General features: G+C 39.6%; 1 protein-coding gene across 1 annotated transcript; it reads right to left on the reverse strand.

Annotated features, from left to right (window-relative positions):
- Positions 1–6,538: 6,538 nt before the first annotated feature.
- On the reverse strand, positions 6,539–16,175 carry SYT1 (synaptotagmin I). Its single transcript, XM_009078070.1, has 3 exons — positions 16,121–16,175; positions 12,718–12,851; positions 6,539–7,983 (listed from the first exon to the last, which is right to left on the reverse strand). The coding sequence occupies exons 1-3, from the start codon at positions 16,173–16,175 to the stop codon at positions 7,777–7,779; spliced, it is 396 nt and encodes a 131-aa protein (XP_009076318.1). The 3' UTR covers positions 6,539–7,776.
- Positions 16,176–17,189: the final 1,014 nt, after the last annotated feature.

Consider the following 17,189-nt stretch of genomic DNA (forward strand, 5'->3'; position numbering starts at 1 on the left):
GCAATTGAACACTGTAGCATCTTTGTAGTTTATATTCTGAAGCAAGTATTAACTGGTTGCAAAGGCTTTTGCAACTGGGTGTGTTTTTCCCTGAACTCATGTTCCTAAGAGATTGTTAGGTACCAATTGTGGCAGAGTGGTTGAATAAACTTCAGAAAGTTGACTAAGCAGAAGTGGAGCAAGGGAAGCATGAGAAGAATCAACAAACGAATAGCTTGTACTCAGCTGGATTAGGGAACACAGTAAATACAACACAAACAGTAGCAAACATGGGATCAAAAGTTTAGTTAGAAGAGGTCTTGTGGCTCTGTTGACAGAACAGTGACATGGGGAAAGACAAAAACAAGTAAGACCATGTGGGCTGGGGCTATATGGCAAGAGACAGAGATTGGGTCCTTTGATTTGCAAGTGATTCCTTTTTCTTCCTGCACTTTTTCCAGTTTATTCTTCTGTGTTTTCTCTGTTTTAAGAAATGTCAGTTGGAGAAGCTTGCCTGTTTTTCTTGCTTGTTGTCATTGCATTTCTGATTACTGCAGATTTAATTATGGTCACAGTGCTCAAACCTTTCAGGCAGCTATTTGTTCATGTTAAATCCAAGGAGAGCATGAACCAATTCTCCTCATGACTGGGCTGGAGTGGGAGAGGAATTATTTGTTTTGGGAAAAAAGCTTTTCAGAAGCATGGAGCAAAACAGCAATGACAACCTGCATCTTCTCAGGTTTTTGTTCTGAAGACCTGGAAGGCTCAAACACAAGGTAATATGTGGCTTAGGTATGACTTTCTTTGCTCTGGTACAAATCTGTAGCTACATACTTTTGTGTGGTATAGTAGATGTCTGTAGGATATAGGCTACATATTAATTCATTTGCCCCACACATTTTTTGTACTGTTCATTTATATAGTCTCCATAAATGTCTTTGTTTGCCTCAAGATTGGCTCTTTTTAGATTCACTTTTCAGACCTTCTTCCTGCCAAGGACTCTCTCAAGTCTTTTTTTATACCCTGTGTTTTTTCAGCTACAAAGACGTACCTGATTCAGCTGCCATGGGAAGCTTTTTACTCTGTCTATACCAGACCATATGACAATTCTTAATGGGGTAGTATTCTTAATGGGGCAGTATTTTCCAGTTTTCGTATAGGTATTTTTCAAGACTTAGTTTGATCTTTGAAAAGCACTTTAAGACATATGCATGGAGAGTGCTGTGTTTCAGTGGCAGCTGTCACTGTGATGGAGAAGTGCCCATACTGAAGTCAGGAAGCATTCTGAGATCTGTACAGGTGCTGGCTGTGCTGTGACACTGAGCATGTCCTGTGGATGTGTGAAGAGTGTCTACAAATAAGCATATTCCAAATAACCTATATGAAGGCTAAACATCATATGAGAATTGCAATTTGAACAGGCTTTGTGTACTTCCAGTTCATCATAAGCTTTCATTGCATTCTTAGAAACTACTGAGGAGACAAATCTATTTTTCTGTAAGCAATTCCTATAAAAAAAAGAGGTTCTGCCTTCATTTTCCTTAGTGGCTTGAGTAGCTCTCCTGTTCTCATTTGGGATCATCTTTAGAGACATATTTTGTACTACTGTTCACAAATCTCTCCAAAATATTTGGGTGATCAGTAACATTTGAGTTGAGGTGCCTGTCTGGGTACTTGATTCTCAATACAGGAAATTAGAGATGGCCTCATAATTTAGATCTGTTCCAACTGAAACAATTTTATGCCACAGGTAAATTTTGTCAATTCATTCATCTGTTTTCTAGATCATTAATAAATATTCATCTGCAACAATGAACCTCTTTAGCACCTCACCCTTAATCATACCTACGTTGAAATTTGCCATTTAATCTTTATTTAATCCATGAAAAGGACTCTATCAGTCACTCTGATTGCTTAATTTCCTTGATAGCCTTCCATCAGAGCTTTTACATATTAATCAGTGTCGGATCACAGTGTGTGGCTGGAGAGGAGTGAAACTCCAAGAAGTTTGATGGAGCAAGGAGTAAGGCCAATTAAATAATTTAGGCACCAATTATTTATTTTGGAAAGCTGGCTTCAAAATTCTTAAAACTGAGTTAAACAATAGAGGCAACCTTGGATTTGAAAGAAGAAGATACATAAAAGCTGTTTTGAGTCTGAATGCCACAGAAACTAACCCAGAAAAAAAAAAGAAAAAAAGGTTTAATAATATTACCAGTTTCATGAAGAAAAAACCCATTTTGAGCAGGATGCAAGGTAGTGAGCCTCAGTCTGTCTTTCACCAGAACAAGTGGATGAGAATGTTTCTGACTAAGAGCAAAGTAATTGACTTCAGCGTTGCATTCCAGGTTCCAACCTGTCAGGCTTTGAATCAGGATTTACAGTCAGGGATCCTCCTCCTTGTGATGAATGGTCAAAGGGAGAAGACAAATACAGCCTAAGCTCAGTCTGGAACTCTTCAATGACAGGTCTATGTCAGGGTTATGGAATAACTTCTTGGTGCCAGTGGGCACTGCTGCTTCTTAGGAAAGAGTCATGAAATCTTCTAGGCTAAGGTACACTTCCATGAACAAAACAGATAAAATGAGACAACTGTCCATGGGCTCTGGGAGAATGTGAGTAAAATCAGGTCTGTGCAGGACTGTGGGATAATTCTGATTAGAGGAGCAGAGAATATTTTGCTAGAGAATATTTTGTGCAGTGGTCTTTTGTTTATGAGGAAAACTGATGTCAGCTCTATTTGGCATATAACAGCAGTGCATCATCACCTTCTGTGCTCTCCTTGTTGTAAGTAATAAGACAGTGTACAAAGATATGAAATGGCTGACTGAAATTAAATGTGAGCTGTCAAACTGATGAGATTGGTTCTGTCAGAAGATGAAACTCTTCGTTTGGTATGGTGGTTTTTGTTGGTTTTTTTGGTCTAAATGGCTGTTCAAAATCTCAGCATGGTATCACACAGTGCATGCATAGAACAAAATGACTGTACTAGCTGTACACTCCACCTTCACCCCAAAAGCCTGGAAGAACTGTCTGCACTCCCCCTAAATATATGGCCTCTTTATAAGTTCCATTAAAGACACCTAGATCATGCCCTGGTTTGTAGAGCTTCCTTTTTTTTTTAAATGGTGAATACAACATAATCTTGACATACATCTTCGGCTCTTGTGTCTGAAAATATTGCTGCAGGTGTCAGTCACAAAGTACCACAAAGACTTGAAGTGTTCCCTGTCACATGCTTTTGGAATTACTTTTTGATGCAATAAGTATTATCTGTACTGAATTTATTGCATATAAGGTAAATGCAATAAAGACCACATAAAACTCTTTGTGGTATGTCAAGAAACCCCCTTTTCCATACTTTCTTTAATGCCTGTGTGAACAACAGTGCCTAAACTGACACTGAGAGAAGGGGCTTGACATGACTTTGCTAGGTTTATATTCTGAAAAGCAGGTCAATATATGTATAACAAACTGAACTGGTAGCCTGGAGTGAAAATGTTAAAGCATAAATAAATAAATAAGGGAATTGACTGTTAGAGTAATCAAAAAATATAATGTTCTAATTCTTGCTTTGCATAACTAATAGGCAATTAACTTTCATTGACTCATGATGTGAAAAGCAAATGAGAAACACAGATAGTTTGCTTTGGTAACAGTCTGTCAGTTGGGAAGAATGTTTTTCTTGACAGTTGATTAAGGGTTAAATGAGCTGAATAAAATTGGTAATTTTTGCTGCTTTCCCCACTTAGTATAACAGCTATTACATGAAGCATTTTTCCTTACATTAGTTGTAATGACTGACTTTAACTGATTATCCTGTTGAAAGAACTGGTTTTGATTGACAAAGATGTCTTTTTGGTATTCTCAAGGTCTGCAAAAATGACTAGTGCATATAGAACCTGCATCAAAGTATTTTTATTTATTGTCTTTGAGACTTTTGGTTCTTCGCAAGCAAACTGTGCTTCTTAGGGAAGCATGTGCTTGGTTTGATCATGCAACAGCTTACATGGTGAAGAAGGGAGAAGCAGCATCTCATACAACCATAATGGTTGTGGTATGTGCCTGTACTATGGCGACTTACTTTGCACCACAGGAGTGTTACCTCAGCTTCTGAAGAGCAAGAGGGCATCACCTTGCAACAGTTTTGTAAAGCCAAAAACACCAGTCGTTCACCAGGCCCACTGTGGGCAGAGACACCTTCCGCTAGACCAGGTTGCCCTGGGCCCCATCCAACCTGTTCCTGTGCCTCACCACCCTCACATCAAAGAGTTTATTCCTAATATCTAATCTAAACCTGCCTTCCTTCAGTTTAAATACATTCCCTGCCTTGTCCTAGCACTACATGCCTTTGTACAAAGTCCCTCTCCATTCACTTCCTCCCACACCACCTCTATGCTGTCCCTCCCCCTCTAGTTTAAGCTCCTATTTAATGATCTCAATCTACAGGAGGCTTGATTTTATGGTCATTTTAAAAGTAGCTCATGGATGCAGGTTAAAATATACTACCTCTCTCCAAATGAAAACTTCAACCACAGCTCTAACACAATTGTCTGAAAGAATACTGATGCGTACATTACTTGGGAGTTTTTGTTGTGGTACAGAAGCTAGTCCATGCTTTGATAGAGAATGATGGTTTTGGAGGCACATAAGCAGGCTCTTGGGAAAACAAGAATAGTTCTTCATCTGCAACAGAGGTGGAGAATTCATCTGCTGGAGCACTGCTGGCTTTGACTGTCTCGCTGATGAAAGCAGCTTTTCACAGCCCCTCAAAAAGTGCTATGCTATTTCACTTGTGATACTTCAAAGCCCATGATTGTGTGAAAGTCCTGGAGTGAAATGTCTTTTCAAAATTTCAGATCAAAAGAGAAATGCTAGAACATCAACAGGAAATAAAACATTTTTATTGAATATCTGTGTAATATGTATGTTATTTTTAACGACAATTGGAAAACTCTACTGTGGGAAGTCACTACACAAAGTGAAACAAAATATAAACCACCTCATCAAAAATGAAGGTAAAATACGGCTAAAGTTGTCAGCTCGCGGGCCACGAGCGATATGGCAGGATAAAACACCCCAAACATTTCTACAAGATACAGAGAAAAACCCACACAGAGAAACACTCAAGCAGGCAGTAAATATACACAAAGGCAACTAGGATCTTTCTACAGCATCAGATTCTAATACTTCACACAGCTTTGTCAGAAAGGTACATGTGGCTTCTTTGAGGATGAAAATGTCACCTTGGTCACATGGCAGGTTCAGTCTCTGAGAATCATAGTACCTTACAAACCAGTTCTAGGGTGACATTCAGTCTGGCAGTGTAGGAAGAGAAAGCATTAAGAATACCTTAACACAATGAGTCAGTCCTGGCCCTTTGAACCTGCAGCTATCCTGAATGAACTGAAAGCTGGAGACCATGAAGCTCTTATGCTGGAAAGCTGACTGTCAACTTCTTCTCTTTGGTGGGGTTTGGTCCTTTAGGATAAGATTTTAAAGTATTCCAGCTTGATGCTTTGCATGTATGTGCCTGTTTCTATCAGATAATGTCTCACTTGTGTTTTTTCTGTGTTTCATGTAAAAAAGAAAGCAAATGGGTCTTGCTATTCTCACTTTTGGAGGTGGGGAGAGATCCAGGTTTTTATTATCATCCCACTTCTTTGCTGCTGCTGCTTTTACCTGCAACGTACTGAAAAACAGTGGTGCTTGGCCATCATTGCAGTGATCTCTCAGACTGCCACACCTCTCCCGGAAGCAGAGCCTTGAGGGAGGCTGTGGAATTTAGTTTTCAGTACACAGTTCTCTAATTACATTAGTCTTTGTTGTTTCAGTAGTTTCTGTTAGATACAGAAGATTGATAAGAATGTTAACAGTTGCTTCTCATGCCTCCCTCCAAAAGCAATAAGCATTTCCACATTTCTGGGGTCATTTGCATTGCTGAAATAATGAACTCTTCAAAGCATTATAAATATATTCACAGCTTGGAAAGATAAGCGAGGGGCCTCAAAGGAGGGTACATGAGATAGAAGTGATGCCCTAAATGACTTGATGAGATGGTATGAGCGGAGATGACATGCTGGGTAGCTGTAAGATGACTATCTACAGTAAAGCAGCAGGGGGTGAGGGTGGGTGGAAATGTAGAGTATTGCACAGGGCTTGACAAAATGCTGCGTGGTCAACCCATTCAATATAGCATCCTTGTCCCCCACATAGCTCTCCAGTTCTAAATTGGTCCATAATAACTAGAACTGCTTGTGCTATGCGTTCCTTCGGCAGTGCAGTAGAAGGGAATGGCAGTATTATTACAATATCACTACGGAATAAATTGATTGCTATCCACTGAGAAAACTACATTTCTAAGCACACACGGCAGTCACAGTGATACACAGAGCAGTCTTTCAAGACTCTTATGGAATGACTAATAGCTTCATAATAGTGCCATTTACTACATAGTAACATTTAAAACATTTAAAAACTCCTCCTGAAACGAGCATCTAGTATACAGAAGAGGTTGCTTCAGTTTTCTAGAACTTGTTCTTTGTTTTCACTTTTTTTTAAAGGACAAATTAAAACTTAAGTATAAATAGTATATAAAAGGTCACTAGCTGTTCTCTTTTGGCTTACTTTGAAGTGCATTTAGAACTATGGCTAAATTTTGTCATCTTCTGATGGGATTACAATACTGTCTGTTTACCATGAAACTATTTTGTATAATAAACTCACACGGCTGTGTCTAAAAAATATTCTGCATTCCTTCTAATCTGAGTTAGTATAATAAAATATTTTGTTACAAAGTCTAATGTGCAAACTCATTATAATGTGAAATCGTGGATGGAATTCACAGTATGCAAATTTTGTATAAAGGTGATAATGGAGAGCTACTCTTGTTTTCCTGGCAGCGTTTCACTACCGCTGGGTCTTCCTCCTCCCCCTCCCTGCACAACTTCTGCCATGGTCTTTCTTTGTATGTTAGATGAAATCGTTGCCTCCTATGGAACTGTCTGCTCAACATTCAGTCTAAAGCCATTTCAGTCTCTTATATGTTTGCTTTGGAATATATACAAAGAAATGATATCCTGGCTTCTGGATACATCTTCTTGAGGTCAGCCATGGAACTGCTCAGATCATGCTAAGTTGCCTGTGAAAGAAGTCTACCCAATTGGATTTGCCCCTCCAAGATTCTCTATGGATGTGGTGTGTTATTAGGATGGTCCAGTTGAAAGCTCAGATTTAAGTTGTCCTTTAAGATGTCAGTGTAACACTACTAGTGCCTTACAAGTTGGATTTTTTTTTTTCTGGAATGCAGACGATACAATAATTACCCTATAATATATTATCAGCTCTCCTATATCTCAGTCAATTTACATAATTTAAAATAGAACATCTTATTAAAAACATCTAGATATACACAGATTAGGAAACGCTTACAACATACAAATACACAAACTAGAAATAAATTCTCAGCATACTGGTGTATATATACAACTGTGTGATACAATAAATAATTTCTGTCATGCTCTATCTACACATCATATTGCTTAAAAGAAGAGTAGATTTGGGGGGGGCAGTGGTGAAATGAACTGCCTTTAAAGGGCTCTCTACATTTAAATTTGTGCAAATTAAAATGGGACTTTAAAAGTACAACTGACCTGTGTCAGGAACACATGGCTGGAAATGAAAGGACCCATATCACTGAGGTATTTACAGATACTGGCTAAAGAGCACTATGTGGGCAAATGCAGAAAGGCTTCTTCTTCTTTTTCATCTTCATAATTTAATTTAATTTAATTTTCTTTACTTCTTGACTGCCAGCATGGCATCTACCTCCTCCTCGGGCTGTAGGGTGTGCCACTGTGCGATGGGCCGCCGGGGGTTGGCCAGCATGTCTGACCAATGCCGCAGCTCCGCTCCAGTGCTGTTGTAGCCCACAAAGACTTTCCCGATGGCATCGTTCTTGCCAATCTTGTCATAGTCCAAAACAGTCACAACAATTTGCACTTTCTATATGAGACAGAGAAAAAGAAGTGAGCATGACCGTAAGGGGAAGGTGGGCAGGGATGAATCTGCCACAATGAGAACCACAATGGAGATGCCATGAAGGGAGGGGAAGGTGGGCAGGGATGAATCTGGGGACAGAGAACCACAATGGAGATGCCATGAAGGCAGTAAGTGTGTGACAGCCGGCACAGATTCCCCCAGCAAGAAGCAAATTCAAACTTTTGTCTTTGCTTCTTGTGGGCCTTCTAAATAAAATGAAGTTCACAATCTCCCTGTCAACTTGAAATTTGCTCCCTTGCATCAAAGAGCTTCAATATAGAAATTGAGGTTGACTGTTTTCCCTTTCACAGATTAACAGTTTACAGGTGAGCTAATTCAAAAACCGTGCAATTTAACACATCATTATTGTTTAAGTAAATAAATTACAGCTTCCATTCAGAAAGAGCTCTACCCCAAATTAATGTTTGCAATGTTGTACTCTATTCTGTTAGTTGCCCATCTCTTAATCTTACCCATTCATCCAGCATGCTAGTGAGGTACTTACAGACAAATTCAGAAGATAGCCCTTATGTTTAGTTTATACACACACACAGACACACATGCTCAACTCTATGCACGTGTGTGTGTGCATGTACACACATGTATGTGTGCATACTGTCTATATTCTATATATTTATAAAGAAGTCTAGAAAACAGGTGGCATGCTCAGAATTGGAATAGATGTATAAATCCCACTGTCTCAGGGCTCTGACACACCAGCACTGCCTATGACTGAGCTGATGTTGGAGTGCCATTTCTGTTGGAATGGTGACCTCTGGCAAACAGAGTTGAACTAGTCCCATAAAGTGGGAGCCCATCTGTCACAGCTCAGACAATTCTCCATTCACTTAGACTGAGGTACAGCTAGGAGATGTTCAAGCCAGGCATTTGTGTATGCATTTGTGTGCACATGCACACATTCCTCTCCTTCAGGTCTTCACTGAAGGAATAGCTGTTTGTGCTCTTTTGACAAATACTGGAGTGGAGTTCTTCCCCAACACCACAGCACCTCACAGCCTTGGGCTGGTTTTACTAAATAGAGCTTTGTTTTTAAAGATGAACATAGCTTTCTTTTTCCTGATTCTTTTCTATCCCATGACAAATACACACAGCTCCTTATTACAGTTCAAGCTTCCTAAATTGGAGGAAGAAATGCCCTGAAACACATTTCTTCCAGAAAATCTTTTATTCTCAAGAATCAGCTTTTTAGATTTCATGCTTTAAATATATCTACCATCTGGACTTCTTACTAGAATGATTAATTTCAGTACTTGTAACGGGATTATCTTTTAAAAGTATCAAGCCCAGGCTCATGAGGTCTGTTTCATAAAGTCCATTCCCTTACAGGATTGTACAATTCACTGAGCCAGAGAAAAAGATGATTCCAACAGGCACTAAAGTATTTATATAGCTGCTGATGACAAAAGTGTACATCAAAACTCAAGACTCTCCCTCCCCAAAGCACTCACAATAAAATGCAATATCCTGAAGCAACTATGTCTAGGTACCAAAATTATGTTTCAGTGTTGCTGTTCGCAATACACTCACTTTTAATACTGATGATACCTCCCCAAATGAACACTTATGTTTTAGATGCATGGTACAATCACAGATCTAAGAAGCAAGAATGAGACTACCTTTTATGGTACAAAAACATGCTTGTCTGCTATACCTAGAAGCTCGGGGACTAATTACTATTGGATTTTTTAAAAAATGTTAATAATTAAGACAAAAATTATCACTGTAGATGAAGGACACCTTTCCTTATTCTAAATGGATGTAAGAACAGTTAGCTCAGATGATTAACTTAGAGATGATTCTCACCTCATGGTCTCTGGCCTAAACCTACTGAGAAATGTAAGCAGCTCTTTGCTTTTCTACTGCATATTCAAGGAGCAGCTGCACTGCAAAACCCAAGAGGTGCTAGTAGAAAGCACTGCCTCTGCTAATAAACACTTGGATTAGTAGTTTCCCCTGGTGTGCTGGAGCCCTTTGGACTGAAAGGGCCTGGAGACGTTGCTGCCCACAGAAGCAGTCTGTCTTGCATGTGGGCAAAACATGCCTGACCTGCCTGCAGCAACAGGATTTGACTTCCCAGTGATGTTCTGCCATTACCCTTAAAGACATCACTTTTTCCCCCTTAAGAGCCAGAATACATAGTCACTACTGAATTGCTGAAAATGTTCATGTTTGACTCATTTAAAATTACATAGATGTACAGCTACTGAGGTGCTTTCCCTTCATGACCTCTCTTCTCTTTGTTCTCCAACAATCAAGAAACTGTATAACCATTTTTTATTTGATTGTGAAAGTTTGCTTAATGACTTTTACATGAATTACCCAAGTCAGTGATTCTTACCATATTAAGTCTAAATAACATTTAAAATGTGTTTTTCTAATGATGAAATCACTTCAGTATTCATAATGAAATAAAAATCTAAATATAATATTTTATACCCAACTCCAAAACACATTGGCATATGACCTAAGTCCATAATTGCAAATTTAAAACTAGGGCTATATACTGGAGTAGATAGCTGTAAAGACATTCTAATAAATTTCTAGAAAAAAAAAAAAAAAGAGGCAAAAATTTAAATATCTAGATAAAAATACTTTTCAAAGAACCTTGTATCTACCTTACAAAAGTGACTCGGGACTAGAAGCCAAAATGGTCAAGTAACTACAGAAAGCCAAAGCTCTGATCTGACAATTTGGATGTGCTCTTTCCAGCTCCTCAGTCCCACACCTATTTGGAAATTAAGATATTTGTTGCCTAAATTGCCAAAGAGCCTTGATTTGATTAATCTTAGTTTTTGGTTTCTGGGTCTTTGATGCTTGTTATGAGATCTTTCACAAGCACACAGACCAATTTTCATTAAAATCAAGGGGAATTAGGCCCCACTGGATTTCCCACTTTTTCATTCCTAGTGTTATGAACACATAACATGTACATGCTGTGGGTCATGAAGAAACTAAATGGACTAGTCATGCATCCAAGTCACTGTTCCTACGGCCTCACCTTGTCTAGCTTTACTAGCTTTGTCAGTATCAAGTCAATAAAATGCAAGCACACAGCTTTGGCTGAAATGTAGGCCTAGGCTCCTGGGCTTCTCTCCAGTACAGCTGCTATCAAAATCCAACATATAGAGTGTGAAAACCCATACCATGCTCTCATCTAACCAAGAGGGGTCTCTCAATTTGGTCCAAGCCATTAAACCCATGTAAAGTTTTCAACTACAAGTAGCATGGCACCTAACTCATACCCAGACCTCTCTTACAAGCCACAATAGGATTCTCAGACTATTTTAATTATGGTCTTTCAAACTGAGAGGCCCTTGAAAGGATACTTTTCTCGATCTGCCCAGAAAAGCTGTTGTCTTGCTTAACATCTCCATGGCCCCAGGGCTCCATGGGCAGATGGGAAGCCAGCATGCAGTTCCTTTCTCTTCTGAGAATATTTAAACCACATTTTCCCTGCCAATGAATGCTCTAACAAGTGGGTAGAATAACAAAATAGTTTAACACTAATGGTTAAGGCTTTAAAATAGAATAGTGAAATGGTTTAACACTAATGGTTAAGGCTTTAAAAGAAATGGAGGAGGCTTGTACTGACTGATCTTTTTGAGTTTATATTACCTAGATCAGATCAGAGACCAAAGTCTCTCCCTTTCCAAGTGAACCACTCAGCTAACAGGTGATCTTATGCTCTATGGCAAACCATATACTTATTATTTATATAGAAATGAGTGCTGCACTCTCAACACACAGGCAGAGGGGACAAGAGTATTTGCTTATGACATTGAAGAGACAGGTTGGAATTCACTTAGGGAGGAGAGCGAATGGGATGCAGGTTTCCCACATGGCTCCTGAGACGATTAAGAAGAGATTCTCTCTTGTGATGAGACTAGTTAACATCAAAGAAGTTAAATGTCACTCATGAGAGATGATTTGGCTCCCAGTAGCCCAAAGGTAGGTAACTGAGTCCCTAAACAAAATTACATGATGCCTTGTCCTGGTATTTCCCACTGCTAACATAGGTGACTTCCAGTTCACTGTGCTGACTTCTGAGACCCTTAATTTTAGGAACTGATTTTCTGGGAGTAGCATCTGGACAACTGCTGGAGCTTCCCTGGGGTGCCAAGAGAGCCAGTGCTGCAGTACTGACCCCTGAGATTCAAACATGGCTTTTTCCAGGGACGTAGGAATCACTGAAAAGGTTTTCATAGGGTAGTGAATAACTGAAAAAAAGTTGTGGATGAATTAGGTGTTTTACTCAAGAGGGATGCTGCAGTGCTTTCTAAAAAACCAGGGCCAGAGGGAACACAAATTTGACTGATGATGCCAATTTATTTCAAATAATTTGGGGGTTGCTATATATGCCTTTTCTTTTATCCCTATACATTTTTGCTGGCACACTCCTTCACTATCTCCCTGTGGATTTCTTTTTTTCCAAAATCTATTTCTGTTAACAGAAAATGTCAGTTATCCATTTCTCACTGATGAATCAAAGCTTCGTAAGTACTTCGCATTTTATAATTTCCCTCTTGAAGCAGTCACACTCATCTAATGCAGCACAGGGCTGGCACCTAGGTGCTAATGAAGGCATGCACACGTGATAATTAACAAGATTCCTGTTAAATATTTATAAGGGCTGAGAAATGGAATGCAGAAGGAAGACAAGACACTGTATGACGTTACCTGAATTTGCTCGAATGGTACTTCAAAGCTGAAAGACTCGTTGTAGTAGGGATTCAGAGTGTTCTTTTTAATTGTAGTCTTTTTCTTCTTCAGCCTCTTCCCGTTCTGCATCAGATGGATCTTCACATAGGGATCTAAGTATTCAAGAGAAGAAATAGAGCTAAGAAGGATAGTTCAGTGTGTTTTATTCACACACATTTAAGAGTAGATTAAAAAAAGAAAAAGTAAACCCCTACAGCTTGTATTTAAATAAAGTCTTAATTCCCACCATAGAAAAGCTCTGGAAGTGTTCCTGATGGGAAGAGCTACAAAATATTTATTGCATTATCTCATTAACATCATAAAAGAGGGGTAAACTCTACCTAACTTTGTTCCATAGCTCATTAACCATCCTGGAAATGTTTTTGTTTTAAGGTCATTTATTTATTCCAAACACTTCTGAGCAGTGGGTTGTGGGGTGGTTTTCCCAAGATCAGTGAGTGCTGCCAAACGCACACACAGTGTGCACAGGGCTGGGGTGACTGGATGCCCTGCAACCACCTGGCAACTCCTCCCATGGCTCCCTGCCTGCAGTTTTCCTGTGCTCTGGCCTTCCTGGCCAATGGCACAGCAGGGCCCAAGGGCCTGGCACATGTCGGGCAGGGGCTGCCCTGCAGTTTTCCTGTGCTCTGGCCTTCCTGGCCACTGACACAGCAGGGCCCATGGGTCTGGCACATGGCCAGACTGCACAGCAGGAAGGGACTTTGCCCTTAAATACCAGTCCTCTACCTCAGTGCTGCATACAGTCAGGGTAAGGTGAAGGCCATGGCACTGGTATAAATTATAAATTGGTTTTTCCACTCTTTATTGAATTCTCATTGTTATTTTGAATGACTTCCGGTGGCAAAGTAACAGAACTCATTTGGTACCTAATTAGGTATTCCTTGTGCAAGCAAAACTTTCACGGACATTACAGCCATGAAGACATATCTGGGTGATTATACTTGCGACGGAAATTTTGCCTGCTTAAAAGAATAGCACTGTCAGTCCTTAATCTGTTACAAGCGCCATGTTCCTGTTCAGAGAATGAACCAGCATTCTTCCACACTGGTGTTAACTGGCAGTACCTTCACTGAGTTCTTATTTTTCTGTTTAGGCTTACCACAGAGTAATGGTTGAAGCATCTCAAGCTCATCTTTTTCAAAAGCCTTTATGGCACTGTCACCAGAATTTGGGTAGATACCTCTTTGGCTGAACTGTGATCAAGTCATGCCTTCCCTCCAGTGAACTGGTAGGGGCTATGCAAAGGGCCTGCCAGCCACAAGTCACCTGTGGCATAAAGGAAGATAGCCTGAATGCAAACTGTCAAAGGAGAGGGCTTCTCCCTTCCGTCCTGAGAAAAAACTGAAGCTACAGAATGACAAAGGAACACTGCATTTATTATAGATGAGCCATGCTTTATGACTCTGCAATGAAATTCATACAGTCAAAATATGCCTTACTGTGGAAGACCTAGATGTTCAGGACAGTTAACTTACTGGAGTGCCTTGATCATGGTCTACATTTCCTCTGAAGGGAGTATAATTTTGATAGTGGACTTTTTAAGGCATCAGAAAAATATATACTAAGATCCAATGGCTGTGAGAAGAAACTGGACAAATTCTAACTTAGAAATAGGCATGCATTTTAGTACTAAGACTGAAACTGCAGGAGAAGCTTCTTAGTGTCTGAGGTGAACTCTATCATGGAGGGTTAAGACTCCTTCTCCCTCAACAGACAAGTTCAAACAGAAATTAAATCCGGGTAGGTTTATGCTCGAGGCAAGACAGAGGATTGTAAGGGTTCCTTGTGGCTGCACAATGTATGAATTAACAAGTATCATGTGAAGAGCAAAACGCTAGCAAAAAGCCAACAGAGGTCTAATTCTTTGTTAATATTGTGTTCAACATCACTGCATACTGAAGACGGAAAACAGGCAAATCTGGACTACTTCAGCATGAGCTGGTACTTGAGAACAGCTCATCACTCTTGCTGAGGATCCATGTGGAACGCAAAATTGTTTTCTGAAAACAAAAATGATGGTTTGGGTATAGCTAATATATACTAAGAAAGTTCAGTAGTCAAGAAGCCAGAGTTAGAGTGCTAAGATATGAAAATGAGATAAGATGCTGCTAAAATATAATTTGAGTTACTAGAGTGAGCTGGAAGGCTAAAGAGTATAGTAATACATTACCATTAAGGGGCTTCAAATAGAACAACTATATTAAAATAAATGCAGATGATATAAGCCAATCCTTTACTGACCTGTGCTTGTGCATAGACAATATACAGATTTGATGATTATTCCTATGCCCATAAGGAACAGTACAGTACTGATTCATGCAGTGATTCAGAAATACTCCTATCTTGATAAAAAAAAATTCCATATTTTGGAGAAAAGTATTTTTAACCTAGAATTCATTGTATCTGAATACTTGGGGTCTGCATGTATGTTCACTTTAAATGACTTTCTATCTTCATGCTAGTATTAGAGCAAAAGCTGACTCCGGATACCTCATGTCATAGAATCATAGAATCAACCAGGTTGGAAGATATCTCAAAGATCATCGAGTCCAACCCTACCATGGTTACTAGACCATGGCACTAAGTGCCACATCCAGTCTCATCGTGAAAACCTCCAGGGATGGTGAATCCACCACCTCCCTGGGCAGCACATTCCAATGCCTGAGCACTCTCTCTGTAAAAAATCTCTTCCTAATATCCAACCTAACCCTCCCCTGGCAGAGCTTGAGTCTGTGCCCTCCTGTCCTACTGCTGGTTGCCTGGGAGAAGAGACCAACCCCCACCTGACTCCAACCTCCTGTCAGGGAGTTGTAGAGGGTGATAAGGTCACCCCTGAGCCTCCTCTTCTCCAGGCTAAACAACCCCAGCTCCTCAGCCACTCCCTCATGTCCATGGGACAAGACCAGAAGATAGGTTTGTGTGCTTTCTTTTTTATGTCCTGATCAGTTTCTTCTGTTTCTCAGTCTGGGGATTTGAGTTAAGCTCAGTCCAATGCCAGTTGTTTAATAGGAAAGACCAAGTGGTACCATTGTAGTGCAGAACTATCAGTGGCAGAGGTACCAGAGTACATAAGGGGGTATAACATATGATAAAACATACTATTTTTTTCATCCTAGAGTAAAACTGTCACGACAAACAAAAAAAACTCATGTCAAATACAAATCAAATATCACTTAACTGAAACCATGATACTTATTTTCTAGTTTCAGAGGAAAATATTAAATAAATTCATTACAAACATTTAAAATGAGAACAGTGTGTCCAGCTCAAGTAAGTGGATGGGCCATTAGAGATTTTGGCTGAGTTTATTCTCATTAAATTGTATATCCACTTCCAAATTTTCCAAGTACCCTGGTCTTACCTAATTCTCCCCTCTCCTCATTCTTCTGTCCCCCATATATGAGTCCCTTCACCATGGCTTAATCTTCAGATACACTCTCCCATATCGCACAGCATTACTGCTAACTCCCTCAACTCCCCAGTAATATATTTGCTTGCACTCTGCACAGAAAACCTGACACCTAAGCACAGACTTTCTTGTGACTTCATGAATAAATCTCTGAAAAAGACTCTCTTCCACCAAATAACAGAAGTTGAACTGCTTGGAGTCAATTATTGGTAGAAGGGAAGATAATCAAAAGAAAACAGAAGCTCTAGGAAGTGCTAGTCTCCAGTGATTTTTCTGAGATAAGGTTTAGTGATAATGGAAACATCTCTTTTCTCTACTTGCAACGTAACCTCAGTGCTGGCACCATTACTCACTGTGAGTAATACTTTAATATGTAAATAGTCTCACTGAATAACTGAGACTAGTAAGGATGACAGAACTGATATTACAGCCCCACAATGATAAATTGTCTGTTAAGTACTTAGCCTGGGCATGAAGGGCAGAATTCTTTTGACCAAGTAGAAATGTCTGCATCTGATGCCAATGAAAATAAATAAACATTTCTCTTTACCTACTCCAGATAGTTATCTCATTCCAGAGTAAATATCTATCTTTGGTCAAATACTTTACAACCCAAAATACTCATTTCTCTCTAGGGGTGAACACCACTGTTTTTTCAACCAGCTTTATTCCTTTCAAGTAAACAGGGATTTAGAACCACATTACATCCACAGATACCTGTGGATGGACCCCACCCATCTATCTGGCAAAAAGGTTGTTGCATTCAGATGTCCCTCTGCCAAAGGGGACAAAATGGCTGTGTCCCTTCCTTAATAATTCATGTTAAGCAGTGTGTGGGATTAAATAAAATAAAATTGTGCTATTTATTCCCTCATTAACAGTCTACCCATGAATGCTAAGAAGATGTAAAATTCGTAACTAATTGTGCATTGTAGATTTTACAGTAATGTCACAATGGAGGGTAGCTGAACAGCTTTTAAAGCACTGGGGGACCAGCTGACACATTTTGTTTTCCTGAAAT

The sequence above is a fragment of the Acanthisitta chloris genome, unplaced genomic scaffold, assembly GCF_000695815.1.
Source record: "Acanthisitta chloris isolate BGI_N310 unplaced genomic scaffold, ASM69581v1 scaffold23907, whole genome shotgun sequence".
In the NCBI taxonomy this organism is placed as follows: Eukaryota; Metazoa; Chordata; class Aves; order Passeriformes; family Acanthisittidae; genus Acanthisitta; species Acanthisitta chloris.

Coding starts and splice junctions, on each gene's coding strand:
- SYT1 (XM_009078070.1), bottom strand. CDS start 16,175: ATGGTGAAGGGACTCATATATGGGGGACAGAAGAATGAGGAGAGGGGA. Junction 12,852..16,120: donor TGAGGAGAGGGGAGAATTAG/GTAAGACCAGGG, acceptor TTGAATACTTAG/ATCCCTATGTGAAGATCCAT. Junction 7,984..12,717: donor TACCATTCGAGCAAATTCAG/GTAACGTCATAC, acceptor TGTCTCATATAG/AAAGTGCAAATTGTTGTGAC.